Here is an 18,482-nt window from a genome sequence, read left to right on the forward strand (position 1 = left end):
TAATTCCTCTGCCCTCCACATTTCCTCCCCAGCAGCTCTTTGAGATCTGGGCTCTTTGTGAGCTGGTTGTGTGTAGCAGCTATTCATGAGTAGCCACACCACAGATTATTCCCATATTGAAGTTATTCTCTCCTATCTCAGTTGCTTCTCAACTCATGGGAATGAACTTGGGGCAGCAGGACATGAATTCAGGTAGGAAATGACAGGTCTTGTCTTCAGGAACTTAAGAGCTGCCCTTCAGTAGGAACGCTAACACCCTGAAGTCTCTTAAGTTACATTTCCCCATATCCATGGGGCAGATGCTTTACCAGGTGTTAATTTATTTTGAATCTTCTTAAGTGTATTTGTTCTTCCTGGCCATGAAACTTGGAAATGTTGCCTTTTTTCCTCCAGGTGGGATGCGTGTGAATGCACTGGGGGTGGGGGAGAAAGTGCACGCTGTATCTGCTATTATCATGCCTGGTTGTCCCTGCTCCTTCCACCTCTTTTGTCTCTGCCACTCAAGCCAATTTCAGCCATCCGCCGACTCTCATTTGGGATAATAGCCTCTCTTTTTACTGTTGTCTTGTCATGTTTGATTCGGCAGCACAAGGGTTTTAAATTAGCCAAAACGTTTGCATGCTGGGCTTACTCCGCTGCCACTACCAGTTGTAGAGCCACTAAACCACTTGATGCTGAAATTGATGATTGCTCGGAAGGAATAAGAAATTGTTGGTGGCTACCGGGAAGATTCATTCACGCCGAGCCCCTTTTAAGAAACCTGGGGGGGAGGGAGAGAGAGAGATTTCCTTCAGTTTCCTGCTGCCTGGCTGGTGGTTGCATTGTGCTTGTGCCAGGTTCCCGCTGAGTGATTACAGCCTTGCTAGGCTGCGTAGTTCCTGTGATTTCAACATAAAAACAGAAGAAGAAAAATATAGAGGGAAGGGAAAGGGGGAGGGATGAAGCTCCAAAGACTTGTAGTTCAATTCAGAAACATAGAATTGTGGTGTTTTAACTCACTGCCTGCCTTGTTGTTGTTGTTATTGTCTAATTTATTTCCCCTGGCTGAAAGCTGTTAGAAGTTACTTGTTAGAAGTTTTATTCTGTAGAAAAACTACTGCATTGGCCTGCCTTTGTTGGTGATACTAAACCACAGCTGGGCTGTAAGCAGTTTTTAATATTCTCTGGATTAAAAATGATCCATCAACAATGGGATCAGAGATCACCAAGAAAACTATACAAACCGCCTAATAATACCTCCACATGCCTCCCTAATGCCTTTTACTTGTTTACGTTCATGTTTAAAGACATGAGGGGACAGAAGTTATAAGGGAAAAGATGCGAGTGCTTGAGAAGCCATAAAGAGAAAATAAATGTCAGATTAAATGTGGACAACTAGAGTGGTATGATGGATATAATTTTATTTCAGAACTACATACAATCACGCATGCAATGTGAAAGAATCTTTTATTTCTGTTGAGTGGATTTCTGTTTGAAGGAGTATTTTGTTAATTTAGTTTATTTTTCATATTCCACCACTAACTCCAGTGATGACAGGTAGTTAAATGGTCAGAAAGGTCAGTAAGAGATTCATGTATAATGACTCAGGGTTTCCAAGTCCAAAGACAAACACTATCTATCAGAAAATAGTAGCAATTGTTAATTTAAAACAAAACAACCATCCAGACCCTCTATTAGCCATATATGCAAGTTCCCAGACAGTTAGAAACATGGCTTCAGATATATAATTCATTATACAGTGCCACAAGTAAGACCCTAAATAAACACGTGGGAATATGATTGCATAGCATCCAAGCCAAGAAAGATGTTCTCATTGTATCTAATGTTGCCAACATTATTGTTACTAATATTCTAGCACTTTTTTCCTGATTACTAAGCCACATGTTCTTTTGCAAAATAAAACCTTTTTCTGCCAAAAGGAAGAAAAAGAATCTTGTAGATTTGAAGGTGTTGGCATCCAACTTTATTTCTCTTGCATGTAATAAATCATGAAGAAATCATATAAATTACTCAAGCTCTAAAAATACAAATCTAACTAAGAGGCCAAATCTCTGGGGCCCAGCAGTGGTGTGCTGTTGTGCAAGCCCAGCTCTAAGGGCTTCTGTCCATGCCAATTAGCAGTAGATTGGAAAGCCAGGCGACCATGATGGGTTTAGTCCTGTTATCTAACTGCTGCACTGTTCAGAATTGCTGATTTTCCTGCAAAATCATGACAGATGTATTACAGGAAAATATATTGGCTGAGTAGCTAGTGAGAGAGTTAATGCAAGGGATAATAAGTAGCTAAGGCTACGTCCTCCAGCAGACTTTGATGTGGTTTGATAATATATGGGATGGGTCAATCTGCCCTATTAGCAAATGTAGCCAGTTTATGCTCTACATACAAACTAGAGATTTGATAAAGCACTAAATTAGTTTTCACAAGGTATTAGATGTTAGATACTTAATGGGATCATCATGCTTTTGCTACACTTGGTTAGGATGTGTTCTGTAGCAGATGCATGCGGCAGCATGACATTTCACCAGGAAAGGAAGCATGTCTTGTGACTGAATCACGAGTCTGGGAATTGGAACGTCCAGGCATTGCTTGGCTTCTGAATTACTGTCTCCCTGACTTGCAGGAAGGTTTCTCTTTTCACATCTGTAGAATGGAACTGCATTCTTCCCTTTCCTCTTTGCCTCTTTGCAAAGCCAGCGCTGCTTTTAAAATGTTTTGGTTTTTTTTCATCCTTGGGAGCAAGTAATCATAAATCTGTGATGCTTCAGTTATATGAGACTAATCCTGTCCCACTCAGTAGGTGCTGGGAAAGTCCCTAGACTCGATATCAGTGAATTTACAGGTTCAAGCAAATCTGGATAAGAAACTTTAGCAGATTGTGAAAGGAGAAGCTGAGGGTTTAGGTGTACTTCTGCATTTCCTCTGTGCCAGTGGTCAACTAGTAATTTAAAATGTAGCTAAGACCAATAGTTTAGTGAAGCCAATAGCATTGTTATAGTCTAAAATCCGTTGGCAAGATAGGTCATGTGGGTACGAATCTGCATACCTGTACCCATTCTAGCAGCGGGAAATGTGGGTGAAGAGGTCAGCCATCCTGGAACAGAACCTTCAGAAAACTGTGCTTTAAAACCCATTAAGTGCTTTGTGTTTCTTACATGGATCTAATTTTTTGCTAACGTTATTTTACCCTCTGTTTACAGACAATGTTCTTAAATACATTTGGAATGCATCATTTTACTTTCTCTAACATCTCACTGCATATGCCAGTAACTGATCCTGGATGACCGCTGCCAGGCTTTGCACTTTGAGCACTAGGGAGACATTCCTGCCTTTTTGTGAAATGCGGCAAGAGTGTCATGTATAAAATGATCCTGTTTGAAAGGATAGAAGCTGTATCCCAATATAGATCACAGTGGAAAATGACTCAAAATTACATGACAGCTTCTCCCCATTTACCTTCCTCCCCTCCCTTTCCCTTTCTCAGCCTGTTTCCCAGTTGGGCTGTGGTAAGAAACACATCGTGTATTGTGACATTTTAGTTTACTGTTACTAATAATGCCTTTGCATCTTTCATTAGTGGGTTATTTATAGGATTGCAAAAGGGCATTGGTACCACTTGGCCTCTGAGGTGGTACTGCCACTGTCCCAAGGACTGAGATGATTTTAAAGGGGGCTGGGTTGCACCCCGGCCTTGGCAGTGGGCTTACCTAGCTCCAGAAGAAGCCTTGGGTTAAAATCCTATGGTTTAAACCTGCTGAGGCCAGTCTGGACTTTAGATGCTTTTATAAACAAGAAGACTTTGCCTCATAACTCCTGCTAAGCCTGCACCTGATGAGCTGCTCGGAGCTGGAGGGCTGTGTTTTCCCTAATAAATTCCTTTTTTTGAACCCACTTGTTAGTCAAGCATTGTGCACACTAACTACAGCGAGGGCCCTGGGCATAAATTACTCTCACGTGACACCGTCTCCGAGCAGCCCCCCAGTTATGGATTACTTTGTTCTCGACTTGACAGGAACATAATTAGAACTGTTGATGAAATCTACCAAATTGTTCCTCCGTGGCCTCAATGGTCAGGAAATTTGGCTGAGTCGTATTTGTCACCGACGTAAAGGCTCTAAACACTTCATATTAACTATGTTATTAATGTGCCCTCTAATCTGTCCGTGAATTGGTAACACTTGGAGGGAGCTTGTGCTCTAATAGCACCTTGTGATGAATTCATTGTAATGCTGTTCAAAAGTTTCTGGAGGGTGGGGGGAAAAAAAAAAAGAAGAAACCTTAATAAAAAGTACATATTTCTAGGTTGTTTCTTTTTTCTGTATGTGCTTTTTTATGTTATACAGTTTTGTTTTGTTTTGCTTAACTGGATATTCATTTAGGCTTTACATTGACAGACCCTTTTCTGTTCTATAGGATTTGCTGACATTTGGGCTGTTTCATTGCCAGAGGAGGCTTTGTGTGTCCCAAAGGAAGTGAGTGATCTGGCCATAACAAATCCTGCCAAAATATTTTAACACCGTTACGATTTTCTAATGCAATGCGTAGTGAATGTGACTAGAAAAGGATGGTGAGTCCATGAAGGGGGTTCGCTCCCTCTCCTCCCATTTGTCTGGTGGAACGAGCACGCCGCAGCTGCCGGGGGGTGGGAGGCCACAGCCAGCAGTGGGAGGGGAGTTTGCCTCCTGAAGTGTGTCCCTTCAGGTGCACCAAGGGCTCAGGCTTAATCTTTAAACCAACCTTTCAAATTTTGCTCCTGCTCTTGAACTTTGTAGAGTCCCAGGTCATCAGAGACAGCGTTTTAGTGGTGTTAAAAAATGTATTTTGACTGCTGTAAGTGTTCAGTGAGTTTAAAAGGGGAACGTGTTAGACACTTATGGATGAGAGAAGGGTTAGTGGCTGAAGGCCCTATAAGTTGACAGACTCTTACCTTCAAAATGAAGGGCTATCTTGTACTTCAGAATTGTTCTGAGGAGCTTTAAGGTGGCTCTTAACTATATAAGCAACTCTACTTAAAATGTTAGAACACAAAATTAAGTTCTCACATGTAGTGTTCAGGGGATGAAGACAATTCAGACAACCTAATGTTTAGCTTAGAGCTGTAGGTATGGGAAAGCTAAAATTTATATTCCCAAGCTATTCTCTAGAGGAGCAGGTAAATTAACTGTTGTTTTTATAATACCTTGGTGATTTGTTTCTATTAAATTTAATAACATCCACTCCCCTCTCTCCCCCCATCCCCCCAAAAACCTAACCCAAATATAACTAAAGTTAGTCTTTGGTGAGCAATTTAAAACCCAAAACCAGTAAGCAATTTGAAATGTGCTGACTGCAGAATATCAACCATCATCATGTGTCCAACATGCACCCTATTGGATTACTCTGGCAATTGGCTTCTGCAGCAGGGTAAACTCGTGTCTTTAGTCAATTTTACATTTATATACTTAAAAATAAAGTAGTGTGCACCAGCAAGTTTTACTGAAGGAGTAAAAGCTACAGAGAAATAGAAGAGTTGAGCATGTCCATGGCTTTTGCTCAGGTGGCATAAGTAAAGTCTGGCCTTTTGCTGTTGATGGTGTTTCCCACTTGGATGTTTCTCTGTTTGTTTGTCTTTGAATACCAGATAGGATTGCAAGTTGTCACACTCATCTCCTGAGCCCTTTTTCAGGTTTTCAGGGCTCACACAAACATTCTGTTCCCTGTGGCCACCATATATAGCATTTCCCAGGTCCCAGGGGCAATGATGCTGTCACCAACAGGAGGGAAGTGTTAGCCTGGGAGTTAGGACTTACTTTCAGACTTTATTTTAGGATCTTAATATTCGTAAATGAAATTGGAATCTTAACTCGGCATTTTTCTCATGCAAATCAATCTATTTCTAGTAATGGGCAATTTAAGTATTTTTTTAATATTGTAGTTGCCATCTCGGGAAATCAGGACCAGAACTCAGGATGCTCAAATTAGGTGTTAGTGCATACAGATATTCTGTTGATGAATCTATTATTAGAATGGAATAGTACTTTCCCTGGGTCTGTTTCTTTTCACTGTTTTTGTCTCTTTTTCTCTCTCAGGTCATCTTGCCTAAGTTTATTCTTCCATTCTTTAATTTCACCTCACCATTTGATTATTTTCTACCAAAGCCATGGGCTCTTTAAGGACTTTGTAAATTATTAGATCTTGTTACTTATTTGCAGTGAGTTCAAAACTGAATTGCATCTTCTTTTGTCATAGTCTTGTTTTATTACTGTTCTAAAATGGGACATTATTTGGGGCATTCTTCCCCAAAAGAATTCTTTATGCCATCCTGGCTGTACTTCATCTGTTTTTCTAATATACATTTGCTACTAAAAATTTTCTATGAGTGAATGAGTATTGTATTATCCTTGAATGTCATTCATTTTCTGGATTTGGGGTTATTTTTTGGGGTTTTTTAAAAGTTTCTGATACAATGATACATTTGTATCTATGTATGTACATCCTGTACGTACAAATCTAATTTGTCACTCAGTAGAACCAAATGCATGAGGGGCAGACCTTAATCCTGATTTCACGTGTTTGAGAATAGGAAGTAAAACTACTTCTGTAGAAACCAAGGCACTTACTCAAGGCAGGGAGGTGAGGAATGGGATTCTAATATCAGAATTGGAATATTAATTTGGTAAAACTGTATGCTCTCACGGTGTCAGCTGTGGGGAGCATATGCTAGGACATGCTTGTGTTCAAAATCAGGTTGCATAGTTAATCATTCCAAGAAATAGACTTATCACTTCATAAACTCTAGCAAAGACTGTTTTCTTTTCCAAACATTTAAATTACTGAGCCGTTTGATGCATTAAAACCCAATTATGACTTGCATGGTATTTCAAAGAGTTTTCAAAACTGTTTCTTTTAGGAACTATGCATAGTCTGAGGTTTTAGCACTGAGTATTTCATATTTTCAGCTGTATCAACTGTAGGGTTTTTTCCTACCAAAACACTGTTTCGAGACTTTTCATAACCAGACTAACTAGCACAAATCCCAAGCAGCCAGTTCCAGAACATGCTGCATGTCCCCTAAAACTAGCAAACTAATATCCCAATGTGGCTATTGAGCTACAGAATAAAGCTTAAAAATTCTTTATTTCCTTTTTCTAAGAGGGTGAAGACCAGGTTAAAATAAAGGGGTTTTTCTGCCACCTCTTTTCTGTCACATTATGAGAGGAATAAAAATCAAGATATGTTGCAGGATTTTAGGGAATGAGATTTACCTGTTACGGATCAGAAGTACTTATTTTAAACACCACCCTCTTGTTTATAGGGGACAGTTTAGTACTTGAGCTAGACATCAGTTTAAAAAAACACCAAACCATCCAAAACTCCAGAATAATCTTTTGTCTTACTCACTTGGGTGCTGGTTTGTCAGCAGAGAAGTGTATGTGAATCAGATCACACTGATTTGGCCAGGAAATGAGCACTGTGGTTGTGTATAATGCAGTAGCTAGGAAGAGCTGTGCTAGAAATATGAAGATATAAAGAATGCGCGTGACAGTGGCACCATGATGAGACCACTTACCAAAGGCACCCTAGTCCTGAGTATAGAAAGCTATCCCCAGACCTTTTGGGAATTAGTAGGATGGTGTTTGGTAAATGTTATATTCCCAAATTAAGGCTTAGGTACCATGGATATCAGGGAAAACAAAGTTCATAAAATGAAGTAATCCTACTTTAAGGGTCAAACAAGAGAGAGAATGGTTTTCAAAATCAGGAAGCTGCTTTATAAAGACTATTATGGACCCAGGATCCCTGTATAGGATGAAGCAAAGCTGTTGGCTTTAACAAAAAGAATTAAAAGGGGACTAGGCTGTTCCTCACCCCACTCATTCTGTATCTTAGAGCGGAGCTGGAGTTGAGATGGGAGCCTGGTGCTTCTCTTCATGAAGAGATTGTATGAATGAAAGGTTGCAAAGATATTAGAATTTACTAAGTCAAGTCATACTTGTCAGTGACTTCTCTTGCTAGATATTTAAAGTTCAAGTGCTTGTTTGCTTTAGTTAAGTGCTCTGAAGTGCTTTTAAAAGTGTTGGCCCATTTATATAAACAAATTGAGAAACTCTATTGACAGTCTTCCCAGTCAGAGTATGTTACCCAATATTTGAATATCCTTCCATGAGTCCCAAAAAGATTTGCACTAGCAACTTCTAAAACACGTGAGGCTTTGTTAATGGAGCATTGTGATATTTTATCATAGACATTGCCAGAAATGCAGTTTCTTGGTTGCGCACAGCCATGAGGAGGAAATACAGGGCAGTCAGTAGCTCAGAAACTTATTTATCCAGAACTTAAGTGTGACTTGAGAGGAAGAATGAGCTGGAGGCCTGATTTCCTCTTGGAACAGTTGCAGTAGGGAATTAATACTTATATCTCTCCCACAGTTTTTCCCCCTCCTGCTTAGCTGTGCTAACTCGGGAATCTCTTTTAGTGCTCAGAGTCAGGCAACCAAATTTAAACACATTCTCAAACCATGAGAAAATCCTGTTTGCACACATATGGCCACTCACAGAAAGAAAGGAAACTACCAACACTCTTGGTGAAGGTGAAGGCTGGGATGGTGTTTATGTGCTTCCCCACAATGATCCCTACCTGCAGTGCTGTAGTGCTTCCTTACTCATTGTTCTCCTCAAAACATTGCTCTTCTGGAGTGATGTCCTTTAACCTAATGATACTGTTTGATACTGAAAGCCAAAGCATGTCATAAAATTGTATATTAAAATTTAGCCTCTTTCTGTGGATAAAGAAATGAGCATTATTTGGAGGGATCACTGGGGAGACCTTGTGCAGTAAGATCAGGGCAGTTATCTCCAGAAAAAGTAAACTGAATGCCATCAGCAACTATCCCCCAAAATGCAATGTAATGTGAGCAATAGAGAGTGCAATCTTAAAACTAAACTGCATCCTTCTTAAAAAAAAAGGAACAACCAGCTTGTCCTAATAATTTTAATCTGCATGTGCAGTCTTTTTGCCTACCTTACATCCTCTTGGCGAGATTAAGGTGGTGTCATAAGCTGGTGAATTTAGAGCTGTTGCTAATTTAAACTGCATTTAATAAAACACAAGTTTGAGATATCTTACAAATCAGTGAATGTGGCATAGTTTGAAGATTGCTTTTGTCAAGTTTGATTAGCTCAAAGAGAAACCTTTTCTAAATATTGGTTGAGAGATTAATCAGACAATGTAAGACCTTGAATTATTCCTCATCACAGGAAAACAACATAATGTATTATCTCATTTGAAGACTGGAAAAATGTAACTTCTGAGGATTTAAAATTTGTGTTTTAAAGATTCTACTCAAGGCAAAACTTCCAGGCTGTTCTTTTTTTAAATTGACTTGTAATTTTTCCATATTATGTTTCACATTCTACAGCATATTCCCATATTTCCCATATTACAAGCTGATAGTACCAACATCATTACATTGAAGGATGTTCTCATTATTGACTTCATTCTCAATTAATTATAAGTTTGTCATGTTTTAATGAGTAGGATTAAACTTTCATATTCCAAATATATGTCCTGCATTGCTTGCTTAGAAGCTTTCTAAAGAATGTGGCTGATCGACTTCTCTGAATCTATACAAGGAAGAAAAATATTCTTTGTGCACATTAAAAAGTGTTTACTGTATTTACAAACACTTGCAGAAAAGGTTTAATAGCTCTCTGCTTTGGAACAAAGTATACAATTTGGGCAAAAGCTGTACTGCTCTTTTCTAGCCTTCCCTGTCACACAAACTGTTGTCTTCACTAAAATAGAAACTCATATAGAGCTCTGTTTTGTCCTGTAAAATAAAGGATGGCAACAGGGAGAGTAGCCCTCATGTATTTCAGACATACCCTAATTTTCACTGGGTGATCTGTATTCTTCTTCAATAAATGCCAGCTTCTTTCTGTGGCCTTTTTTTACTCTCCCCCCAAAATGAGAAGGTACTTTGTACTTTTACTTAATTGCCCTGTCTTACAGAAACGTGGCACATTTGCATCGGAGCTGCTGCCACCTGTGCTTTTCAGATTCGGTCCAGTGCAGCTCTGCAGGGCGTCCGTCAGGCTTTCTCTCCTAACTTCACTGTGCACTATTAGATCCTGCTTGCTAACATAGATCTTGCTTATATTTTCTAGGAGAAGTTTTATGTTCATTTGTCTCTTATTTCCTTGTACAACTTCACACTTTTCTCATTAGTACAGATCAAATAATTTCTTAAGACTGGTTCTTCTTTTGCTTACGTTCCTGCAAAACATACACACAGGATGGGTGTATTCTAGCCCTGTTGTAGTTTCACTTCTGCTGATTTCAGTATGCTTAGGGGTTTTTTTTCCCCCTGTATATCAGTAATAATTAGATACCTGTAAGCAATAAGCACCAGCAAGTTTGGAGTCTGTGTCAATGTAGATAGGTGTCATAGTAAGGGCAGGTAAGCAGATTCCTCAGCAAAAAGAAAATCTTACATTAAATATGTTTCTACATTGCTTGTTTAGCCTTTGTTGAATTAAAAGTAACCTTGCAATGCGAATAGCAATGTCAACTGATATCACAATCTGGCTAATAACACACGAGCATGATTTCAAGAGGGTTGGACCAGCATGGCCCACACCAGGTAGGAACCCAAAGTCCTGGAAAATGCTGGGCAGCAATCTCCACCCCAGGCCATTTCCCATGAGACCTGTTACTACAAATAGCCTGTGGCTACATTTGGGTATTCAGATTTCTACAGGATGTGGCTGCTCTTTCTCACTTAGCAGATGGCTTTTCATGTACCATCACCTGTCCTCCTTCGCCTCACTAACAGAGTTGTGACAAGAGCTGTCCTGGTGGTTGTGAAAGCTGCTTTCTGCATGTGACCATCATAATTATCACATGTGAGCACCTTTATTTAGCAAGTCCACACATACATTACTGGTGCAAATGTCTTATGTTTGGGTACATTCATTTTATATCTTTATATCATTCATTTATATCTTCATTTTATGTCACTTAGACTGTGAGTGTGGGGTGGGGATATTTCGCAGCCTAATCAGGGAGTTAAACCGATGCAAAACCTGCTTGGTCTAAGGATCAGACTTGGCATTTCTGTATGACAAGGGATGGATTTCTTCATACTCTCCTGTTTGGAGGAACATCTGTGGATCAGTTGTGCCTTTGCACTGGTTGAAAGTAATTTGGTAATCCCAAGCATGGCAATGGAAGTTTTATACTCCACTTCCACTTCTCCTGTCCTCAAGCACGTTTTGTGCATGGACCATCCTTATCATCAGCATCTGTCTTTTGAGTGATGCTTTACTTGTCTCTAGGTCTCTGTCCCTTTATACAATACCAGATCTAAAATTGCATCTGTCTGGAGGGAAAGGCATGATCTCAAAGAATTAATACTGATTTCAAAATTTTATTGCCAGGAACTAAATGTAATATTGCTTTAAATTAACCAGTAATTATTCAGAGTCATGTAGGAAAGAGTTAAAAATACTAAACAAAAAAAAATCCCTTTTCCAGGCAACTGGACTCCTTCCTTTCAACACAGCTGTTACAGGAGGTTTCAATGGTATGAATAAATGTATTTCTTTTAACACTTTTGTTGTTTAAAATGCTATTGTTTCATCTGAGGTGTGAGGAGATGTGCTAACCTTGTCAATGTGGGTGCAGTAGAGCAGAAATGATAACTGTATATACTTTTTTTTTATCAATATACAGAGTGTGTGTGTGTGTGAGAGAGAGAGAGACAACTTATTTAAATCCTGAATACAGTCAGACCTCATATGCATTGTTAAAAAAAAGCCCTAAAGAATTGCATATGGATTAGGGGGATGAATATTCTATTATTTCAGTCTGTTCTGCTGATCTTCTTATTGTGACTTTGTGCTTCAGAAATCTGCCAGGAATTTGGCTTTGCTGTACTAGACAGTAATTTTAAATGTGTATCAAGCACTTGATAGTGTATGATTTGCGTGCTGTTGCATTCCTATTCCCTAAATTTTCCACCAATTTATTACTTTTTTCATACTGTTTTAATATTTCAGGATGATGAATATATACAGCATCATTAAAAGTAAATAAAAAATGCATGAAATTAAAAAATGGAATATTAGATGTTTCTTTGCTGTAATCCCTAGGTCCAATAGGAATGAAATGTCTCTATTCTGTCAAGTAATCCCTAAACATGATTAGGGACCTTGTAGTTTCCACATAGCCCACATAATATTTGTATCATATAAGCCTATTTATGTAAGGTTTGAGTAAAAGTTGTTATTAGAAGACCTATAAACCTATTCTACAATTCAAAAAGATATGCTTGCCTCTTAATCTCTGTACTTTTATTATTTTGCTGGAGATGGCAATACGCCCTTAATTCATATTTCAGAATTCTGTTGCATCTTTTGGGTACTTATATCATGCATTAACAATCCCAATGAAATGTATTTTTAAGACAGAGGACTGAGTTCAACAGTTCATCTACTCATGCAGCTTCTCCGTAAATCCTTTTTGGAAGGGATGTGCACCTCTTTCTAGGTCTCTTCTTTGACATCAGGGTTTAATCTGACCTGGGGGTCTGGAAATGGAGAGATGGTTTTTCTCATTTTGGGGAAGGGAAAGTGGAAAGAGGGAGGGGATTAATTTTCTCTGCTTAAATCCTGTGATAATATATTTTCAGTGATGGAGGTGCTTCTGGCAGCTCCATAGAAAGTTTTAGACATCAGCTTTTGATTTCATGAGCCTATAGCAGAGTTTTCAGGAGAAGTAGCTAGGAAGAAGGAAAATGGGGAAAAGCCTTGAATGACAAAACAATAAGACAGGAGAGACAATGGGCATTCCCAGCTGTTTCTTGTGACACAGTTGTGTTGCAGGTACAATAATCCAACACTTCCTATTCCCTGGCTCAGCTTCTTTCCTGGGCGGCAGAAATACTCATAGTCCCATCTTATGTGTTGTTAGGCTGAATTCATGAATGTGCAGAAGTATTCCAGTTCCATGGTGGCACAAGGAAGATCAATAAATAAATAAGAATAGTAACTTATATACTTCTATGGTTTGAGTAGGCTTTCACAAAGAAAATATTTTTAAATGATACCAGAGGTCAGTTGTGGCAATTCGGTATTTCCCATAAGAAAATTTGAGATTATATTAACCTTGGGCTATCTACTCAGAAAAACCCTGTGGAAATACACCTGTATTACTTTCCACACTGCACTGAAATTTACTTTTATTTCATTTTCGGCAGTTAGGGTGGCATTTGAGCAATAGCCCTATTCTTGTATTTATGAACTAAGAGAAGCAAAACTGTTCACTGCTGAGCCCAGGGATCCTCTTCCAGGAAAACTGAGATCAATAATGGTTATCAAGTCTTCATTTATAGGGAGTGTTAAATGACCACAAAGTCCTGACATTCTTCAGTTAATAGGTTATGCTTAAAACCAGGCTACCTACCCTCTGTCCCCAAGCCCAAGCTACCACAGTCAGAAATTTTGATCTTTGATATGATTTTAAAACGTCACTTTGAGTTGTTACAATTCCCTTTTAGCTGGAGAGACTGTATTACAGCAGTGTCAATAAGTTAGAGGTGAATGATGGTTTCCCTCACCAACCTCCTCCTTCCTGCAAGTAGTAGAAGGTGGGAATGAGATGATGATGCTTGAGGCTCATTTTATCATCCAAATCAGGGATTTACAATTGTTATTGCAATTACGTTTGGATTTTGGTAATCAGCAAAAAGGGAAGTGCCCACCCCAACCAGAACAGAACAGCCCCTGAAAACTGAAAAGCCTTGCACGCTGATGTGTTTTTAGTTGCCTTTATTCCCTCAGTATAAGTGGAAAAGAGGGATTTGGAAAGCAAGAGCTTAATTTAACAAAATAATATTATAATATATCCTTAAAATGAATGAATTATTTGGATACTTAGCAGTATAATGTCTTTGAATAATGCTGGTACTTAAGTTGGAAAAAATTATATTGTCAATGTGCTGTGTTTTCCTCTTATGATATTTTTACCAATTTGGCATTTATGGGAAGCAATATCATTGTTGAGAAGTTTCCAAATTGCTTTTTATAGAAATCCGCAGAAATTAAATCTCGTCCTTGTTATGAAAATGAAGTGATGTCTTGAGACACTGGTATATTAGCACAAATCTGTGGAGACAATAAGCCAAATTCTGCTTGCAGTTATTGTGTGTCCACTTTTAATAGCTTCAGGAAGCTGTGTTAGGTATAGGCTGTTGCACTGTAAATAAGCATCTGCTTAACTACAGTGTTTGAGCAGCACTAAGAGGCAGAGTAACATCCCTGCCCTTTTGCCTGTCCCCTCACACTGTGTGGCTCGGGACATATTGGAAAGAAACACAAAAATGGGTTGGAAGTGAGACCAGTTAATGGAGAGTCCAAGCAAGCCACTCTTTAGAGGGGTGCAGTGCAGAATTATTTAAACTCAGCACCATAATGGGTCTTCATAGCTGAATTTAGACCACATAATAGTGCTGTATGTGGTGTGTTTAAATTCATTGGCAGAATTAAGGCAGGACTAAGGCAAATGCATGATTGATTTTCACAAATACAATCAAGTCTAAGAGATGGAGATGCAAGATGGATCAAATTTTAAGAGCTGATTTACCTACATCAGATATTTAATGGGATGCTTAATTTGATTGCTTCACCAAAAACTACTCACAGTAGTAAAGCCACTGACTAAATGTCTGTGTAATCAAGGGATCTGTGTGCATCTACATCTTGATTTCCATGTACAAATAACCAGCAATTAATGGTTCAGAATGACTGCAGGGAAAGGTTTAAGGTTCAAAATGGTAACCCTAGGGTTTTGGGGGATCCTTTAGCATTATTCGTGATGTTTTTTAGGGGTATAGACAGGCTTGTGCAAGTCCATGTAAACAGAAGATTTTTAACTTGGGTTGCAGAAGGCTCTTCATGGCTACAGCTAGAAGCCATCTCTCTTCAGCAAGGTTGGATGCTTTTAAGAGTGAGATTTAGGCTCTTAATATTAACCCCAGCATATTAGCCTACTCCTGTGTAGCCTAAGTGTCCCATTACCTGGGTTTGTAAATGAAAAATAGTAAAGATCTTTGAACAGAGGGATGACAGCTGTTGCATGTATTTTGTAGCAATCACAAGGCACTGTATACTTTCTTCTTGGGATTTAACACATTTCTGAGTGAAAAGTCAGCAGTCAGTATTAGCACCCTTTTTATTTTTTCTTTTTTAATTTTCATTGTACTGTGTATGCAGTCCATTAGACTATCAGACCAAGAGTCTTGAAAATACTGATACATCTCATTATTTTTACTGTAGTATTTCTATAGTACTGAGTCATCAATTACGTTTAGTATTTTTATTTCCCATGGCACAGCTACAACAATTGAAATTAAGGATGTTATGCTCACAGTCCTTTTCAGCACTCATTTGAGTTCAGGCAAACTTTGACTGTTTTCTCACAGTAACCTTTACAATGCAACCGATAAACATTATTTTTGTTTTAATGACTCCCAAATAATGTCATATTTAAATGAAATGCAGTTTGCCTCAGCAGGGTTCTTTGAATTTATGAGCATTTTTGTCCCATATCCTACAATAATGTGACAAATATTTGCATTTTTACTGTTTCCTTGAACACTTTTAAACACCCATTTTTAGGAGACTTCAGATTGCTTTTGAACATATTTGAATGCATTTTTAGCTATCACCAAGCTTAAAATAGGAACCCCTTTTTCAGCTTATCTTTATTAAACACCTGTAAAAATCAGTGATATTTCTTTTTTCTTATAAAGCTTTCTCCCTTTAACAAATGCCAGAAATGCTGCACTGTTTGTTCCAGTATGGGCTTCTTTTCTTGGTGGTAATGGGCAATAAATGGCCTGGTAATGTCTCTTCCATACACACAGGCATTTACCTGCCTGAATATCATAAACAGAAACTTTAAATTGTAGTGAAATGCATCTGATCTTTAACTACAATCAATTAATATTAGAAATGCTAGGCAGCTTTTAGAAGATAGCCAGAATTAAGTCTTAGAAATTGATCATTCTGCACAAGTGATCATGCTTACAATAAAACTCTGATTTAAAGAGTAGGTGGCCAGGCATGGCAGTGGCCAATTATTTATATTTTCTTATTGAATATTCACTATCATTTTTTTAAAACCATGGGTTTATTTGTCAGGGGAGGGATTTTTGTGGCATTTGGGGTGTGTCTGTTGTTTGGGGTTTGCTCAGACAGGTGCTTTAGAATACTTTCAGCATCTTTATAATGTAAGTGTGGAGTTAGCAGGTTAATCTTGCTGTACTTGGAGGTAGTTTCACAGAGTTTTTCATGTCTTGGCTGGGTTAAGTTTTCTGGTTTCATGTGCTTTTTTTTTTAAGCATGTATATTGGCTGCTTATTTTTAAAGTAATGTTTTCATGTGTCAGATCAAATTAAAAAGAAATCAACCACATTAATTCATGTATCTTTATACAATCATACCAATAACTCTCTAATGGGAAGGTTTCTGTATTGTTGTTCTCCTGCAAAAATAACTTCTGTGTATGGTTTTTAGTCAAAAACCCCAGCCAAATACCCTATAGAGAATTTTGTAAGTGAAAGCAAATAATTTAAATTAAGATTGTGGTTACTCACCAGTCTGCATTTGAGCACTGTGTTAGATGTTGGTTAAAACTAGACTTCCTTAATGGACTACTGAGGGAAGGTGGGAGTGAAAACAAGAAAAAGATGACAGAAGTAAATATGCTCATAAATACAGCAAGGCCGTGTTTGCTTTTGTGTCCTTTGATCAAGCCCAGGAGTTTACTTTCAAAGGACGTCGCGGGATGCTTGGGAAAGGAGCAGCCACCCGGCGTAATTGGAAAGGGGGAAGGTCTGCAGCACGGCGGCTGCTGCTGCTCCTGCCTCTCTGATAAGATTGTAAGAGTTGCCAATATCAGTATTCAGCCTTGTAGCGTGTCAGGGCGCTTTCATGTGAACTGAAGTGAACTGTCTGTACGCGCTCCCTCCCGCGCTCCTTCCCAGCGCTCGGCGCCGCATTGAAGTCAGGGGAGAGGAAAAAAAGATTTGAGGATTGCCCAATTTGTTCTGACATAAAGAGATGTTTAGCTCTGTGAAAGGTGGTGGAGGCAGAGTGCCTGACTGACATTTCAACAGGCTGTCTGCTGGGATTGCTCACTTCATGTCCCTTCATATTCCTGCTGTGTCCTGCGCGAGTGCTCTTGTCTAATCTTCACAGCGAGAGTACCAAGAGTCCCCTGGGCTTCGGTGCTCAATACCTTGTTAGACGGGGCGTACGATGCCACAGCTCCTTCTTTCATGCTTGCTTTTGCTCTAGTGTTTCAGGCTTCTTTCAAGTCCAGTTTTTTTTTTTTTTTAAAGTGATTTGCTAAAATAACTGTGTGTATCTCCTAATCGCCTTGGTCTTCTCTCAGCAATGCTAGATTTAGGTGATAAAAATACGTGGAGGGGAAGAGAATAAACAATCCCAGTAAGTTAAAGCTTTAAGCGTCTTTCTGTGCTTTTGTTTTTAAATAAGGGTACATTGGCCTCCTTTGGCCTGTTTAGAAAACAGATGAGAGAAAATACTCGTTGAACAAGCAGTAGGAGGTATAAGATATTGATAATAAAGCTGAGACAGTGCCTGATCTGGAGTGCTGAACTCCATACCAGGGGCTGCAGGGAAGTTTAGTTGTTGAGGGTCTGTGTGCTTTTACAATTCCAAACATGTTGTGATGCATTCTGGCATGCCACATCCTGTTAGATCACATCGGGGCAACCCATGGAGCCAAATAACACTAAGAACATGACTTAATGAGAGCTAATGCTCACCTCTTATTCCAGGAGCATTATCAGGTACCTTGTTAGCCACAGTTCCTATCTGGATTCAATCCTCCCAAAGCAGAGATGACATTAAAGATACATGTATTATGTTTTGGACAGATAGATACATTCTTTTTCGTTAACTTTCTCAAAATACATTCATTAATGGATGTAGTTTAATCCTTGTTAAGTCATTAAAATTATTCACATACTACACTCATGGTCGTCCTTACATCTTTTCAAAGACACTTCTCTTCCTCAAGTGTATTATTGCTGGTGACAAAAAGCAGATTGGTAGCATACTCATTGCTTCCTGCAGATCTGAGATCCCCATCCTGTGAACCCAAAAACACATTGCATGGATTCCATGGTGCACATGGTTGCCACTGCTCAAGTTTCCCCTCAGTTTCAAGCTCTGATAAACATCTCTTCATCCTCTCTTATCTGGAGGTGCAGTCATGTGTCTCACCAGGCTAGACATTTCCAATGCAAATGCCTATTCCCAGATATACCTTCCAAACTTTTGTGTGTAAAGCTGCACCCTTGTTCCTTCCACGGTGCAAGGACAGAAGCCAGTGGCCGTGGGTAGCTGCATGGTTTCCCTCAGCCAGAGGCATATCTAGTCTCACATTCTCTTTGCTAGGAACGAGCAACAACTTC

At 39.0% G+C, this 18,482-nt stretch overlaps 1 protein-coding gene across 9 annotated transcripts in view; it reads left to right on the forward strand.

Annotated features, from left to right (window-relative positions):
• ESRRG (estrogen related receptor gamma) overlaps positions 1 to 18,482 on the forward strand; it is a 392,065-nt gene that overhangs the window by 161,086 nt on the left and 212,497 nt on the right. For 3 of the 9 annotated variants that reach the window (XM_036381241.2, XM_036381244.2, XM_054514140.1), the window contains one exon: positions 4,412 to 4,470. The exons of 5 other annotated variants lie outside the window; for them this stretch is intronic. Coding sequence is in view for 2 of the 4 variants with exons in the window: in XM_036381244.2 (XP_036237137.2) it covers positions 4,412 to 4,470 (59 nt within the window). In the remaining 2 variants the exon portion in view is untranslated. Of the gene's footprint in view, positions 1 to 4,411; positions 4,566 to 18,482 lie in introns of all 9 variants that reach the window. One more of the 9 variants, XM_036381238.2, reaches the window with a different exon arrangement.

The sequence above is a fragment of the Molothrus ater genome, chromosome 3 (assembly GCF_012460135.2).
Source record: "Molothrus ater isolate BHLD 08-10-18 breed brown headed cowbird chromosome 3, BPBGC_Mater_1.1, whole genome shotgun sequence".
NCBI classification, from domain to species: Eukaryota; Metazoa; Chordata; class Aves; order Passeriformes; family Icteridae; genus Molothrus; species Molothrus ater.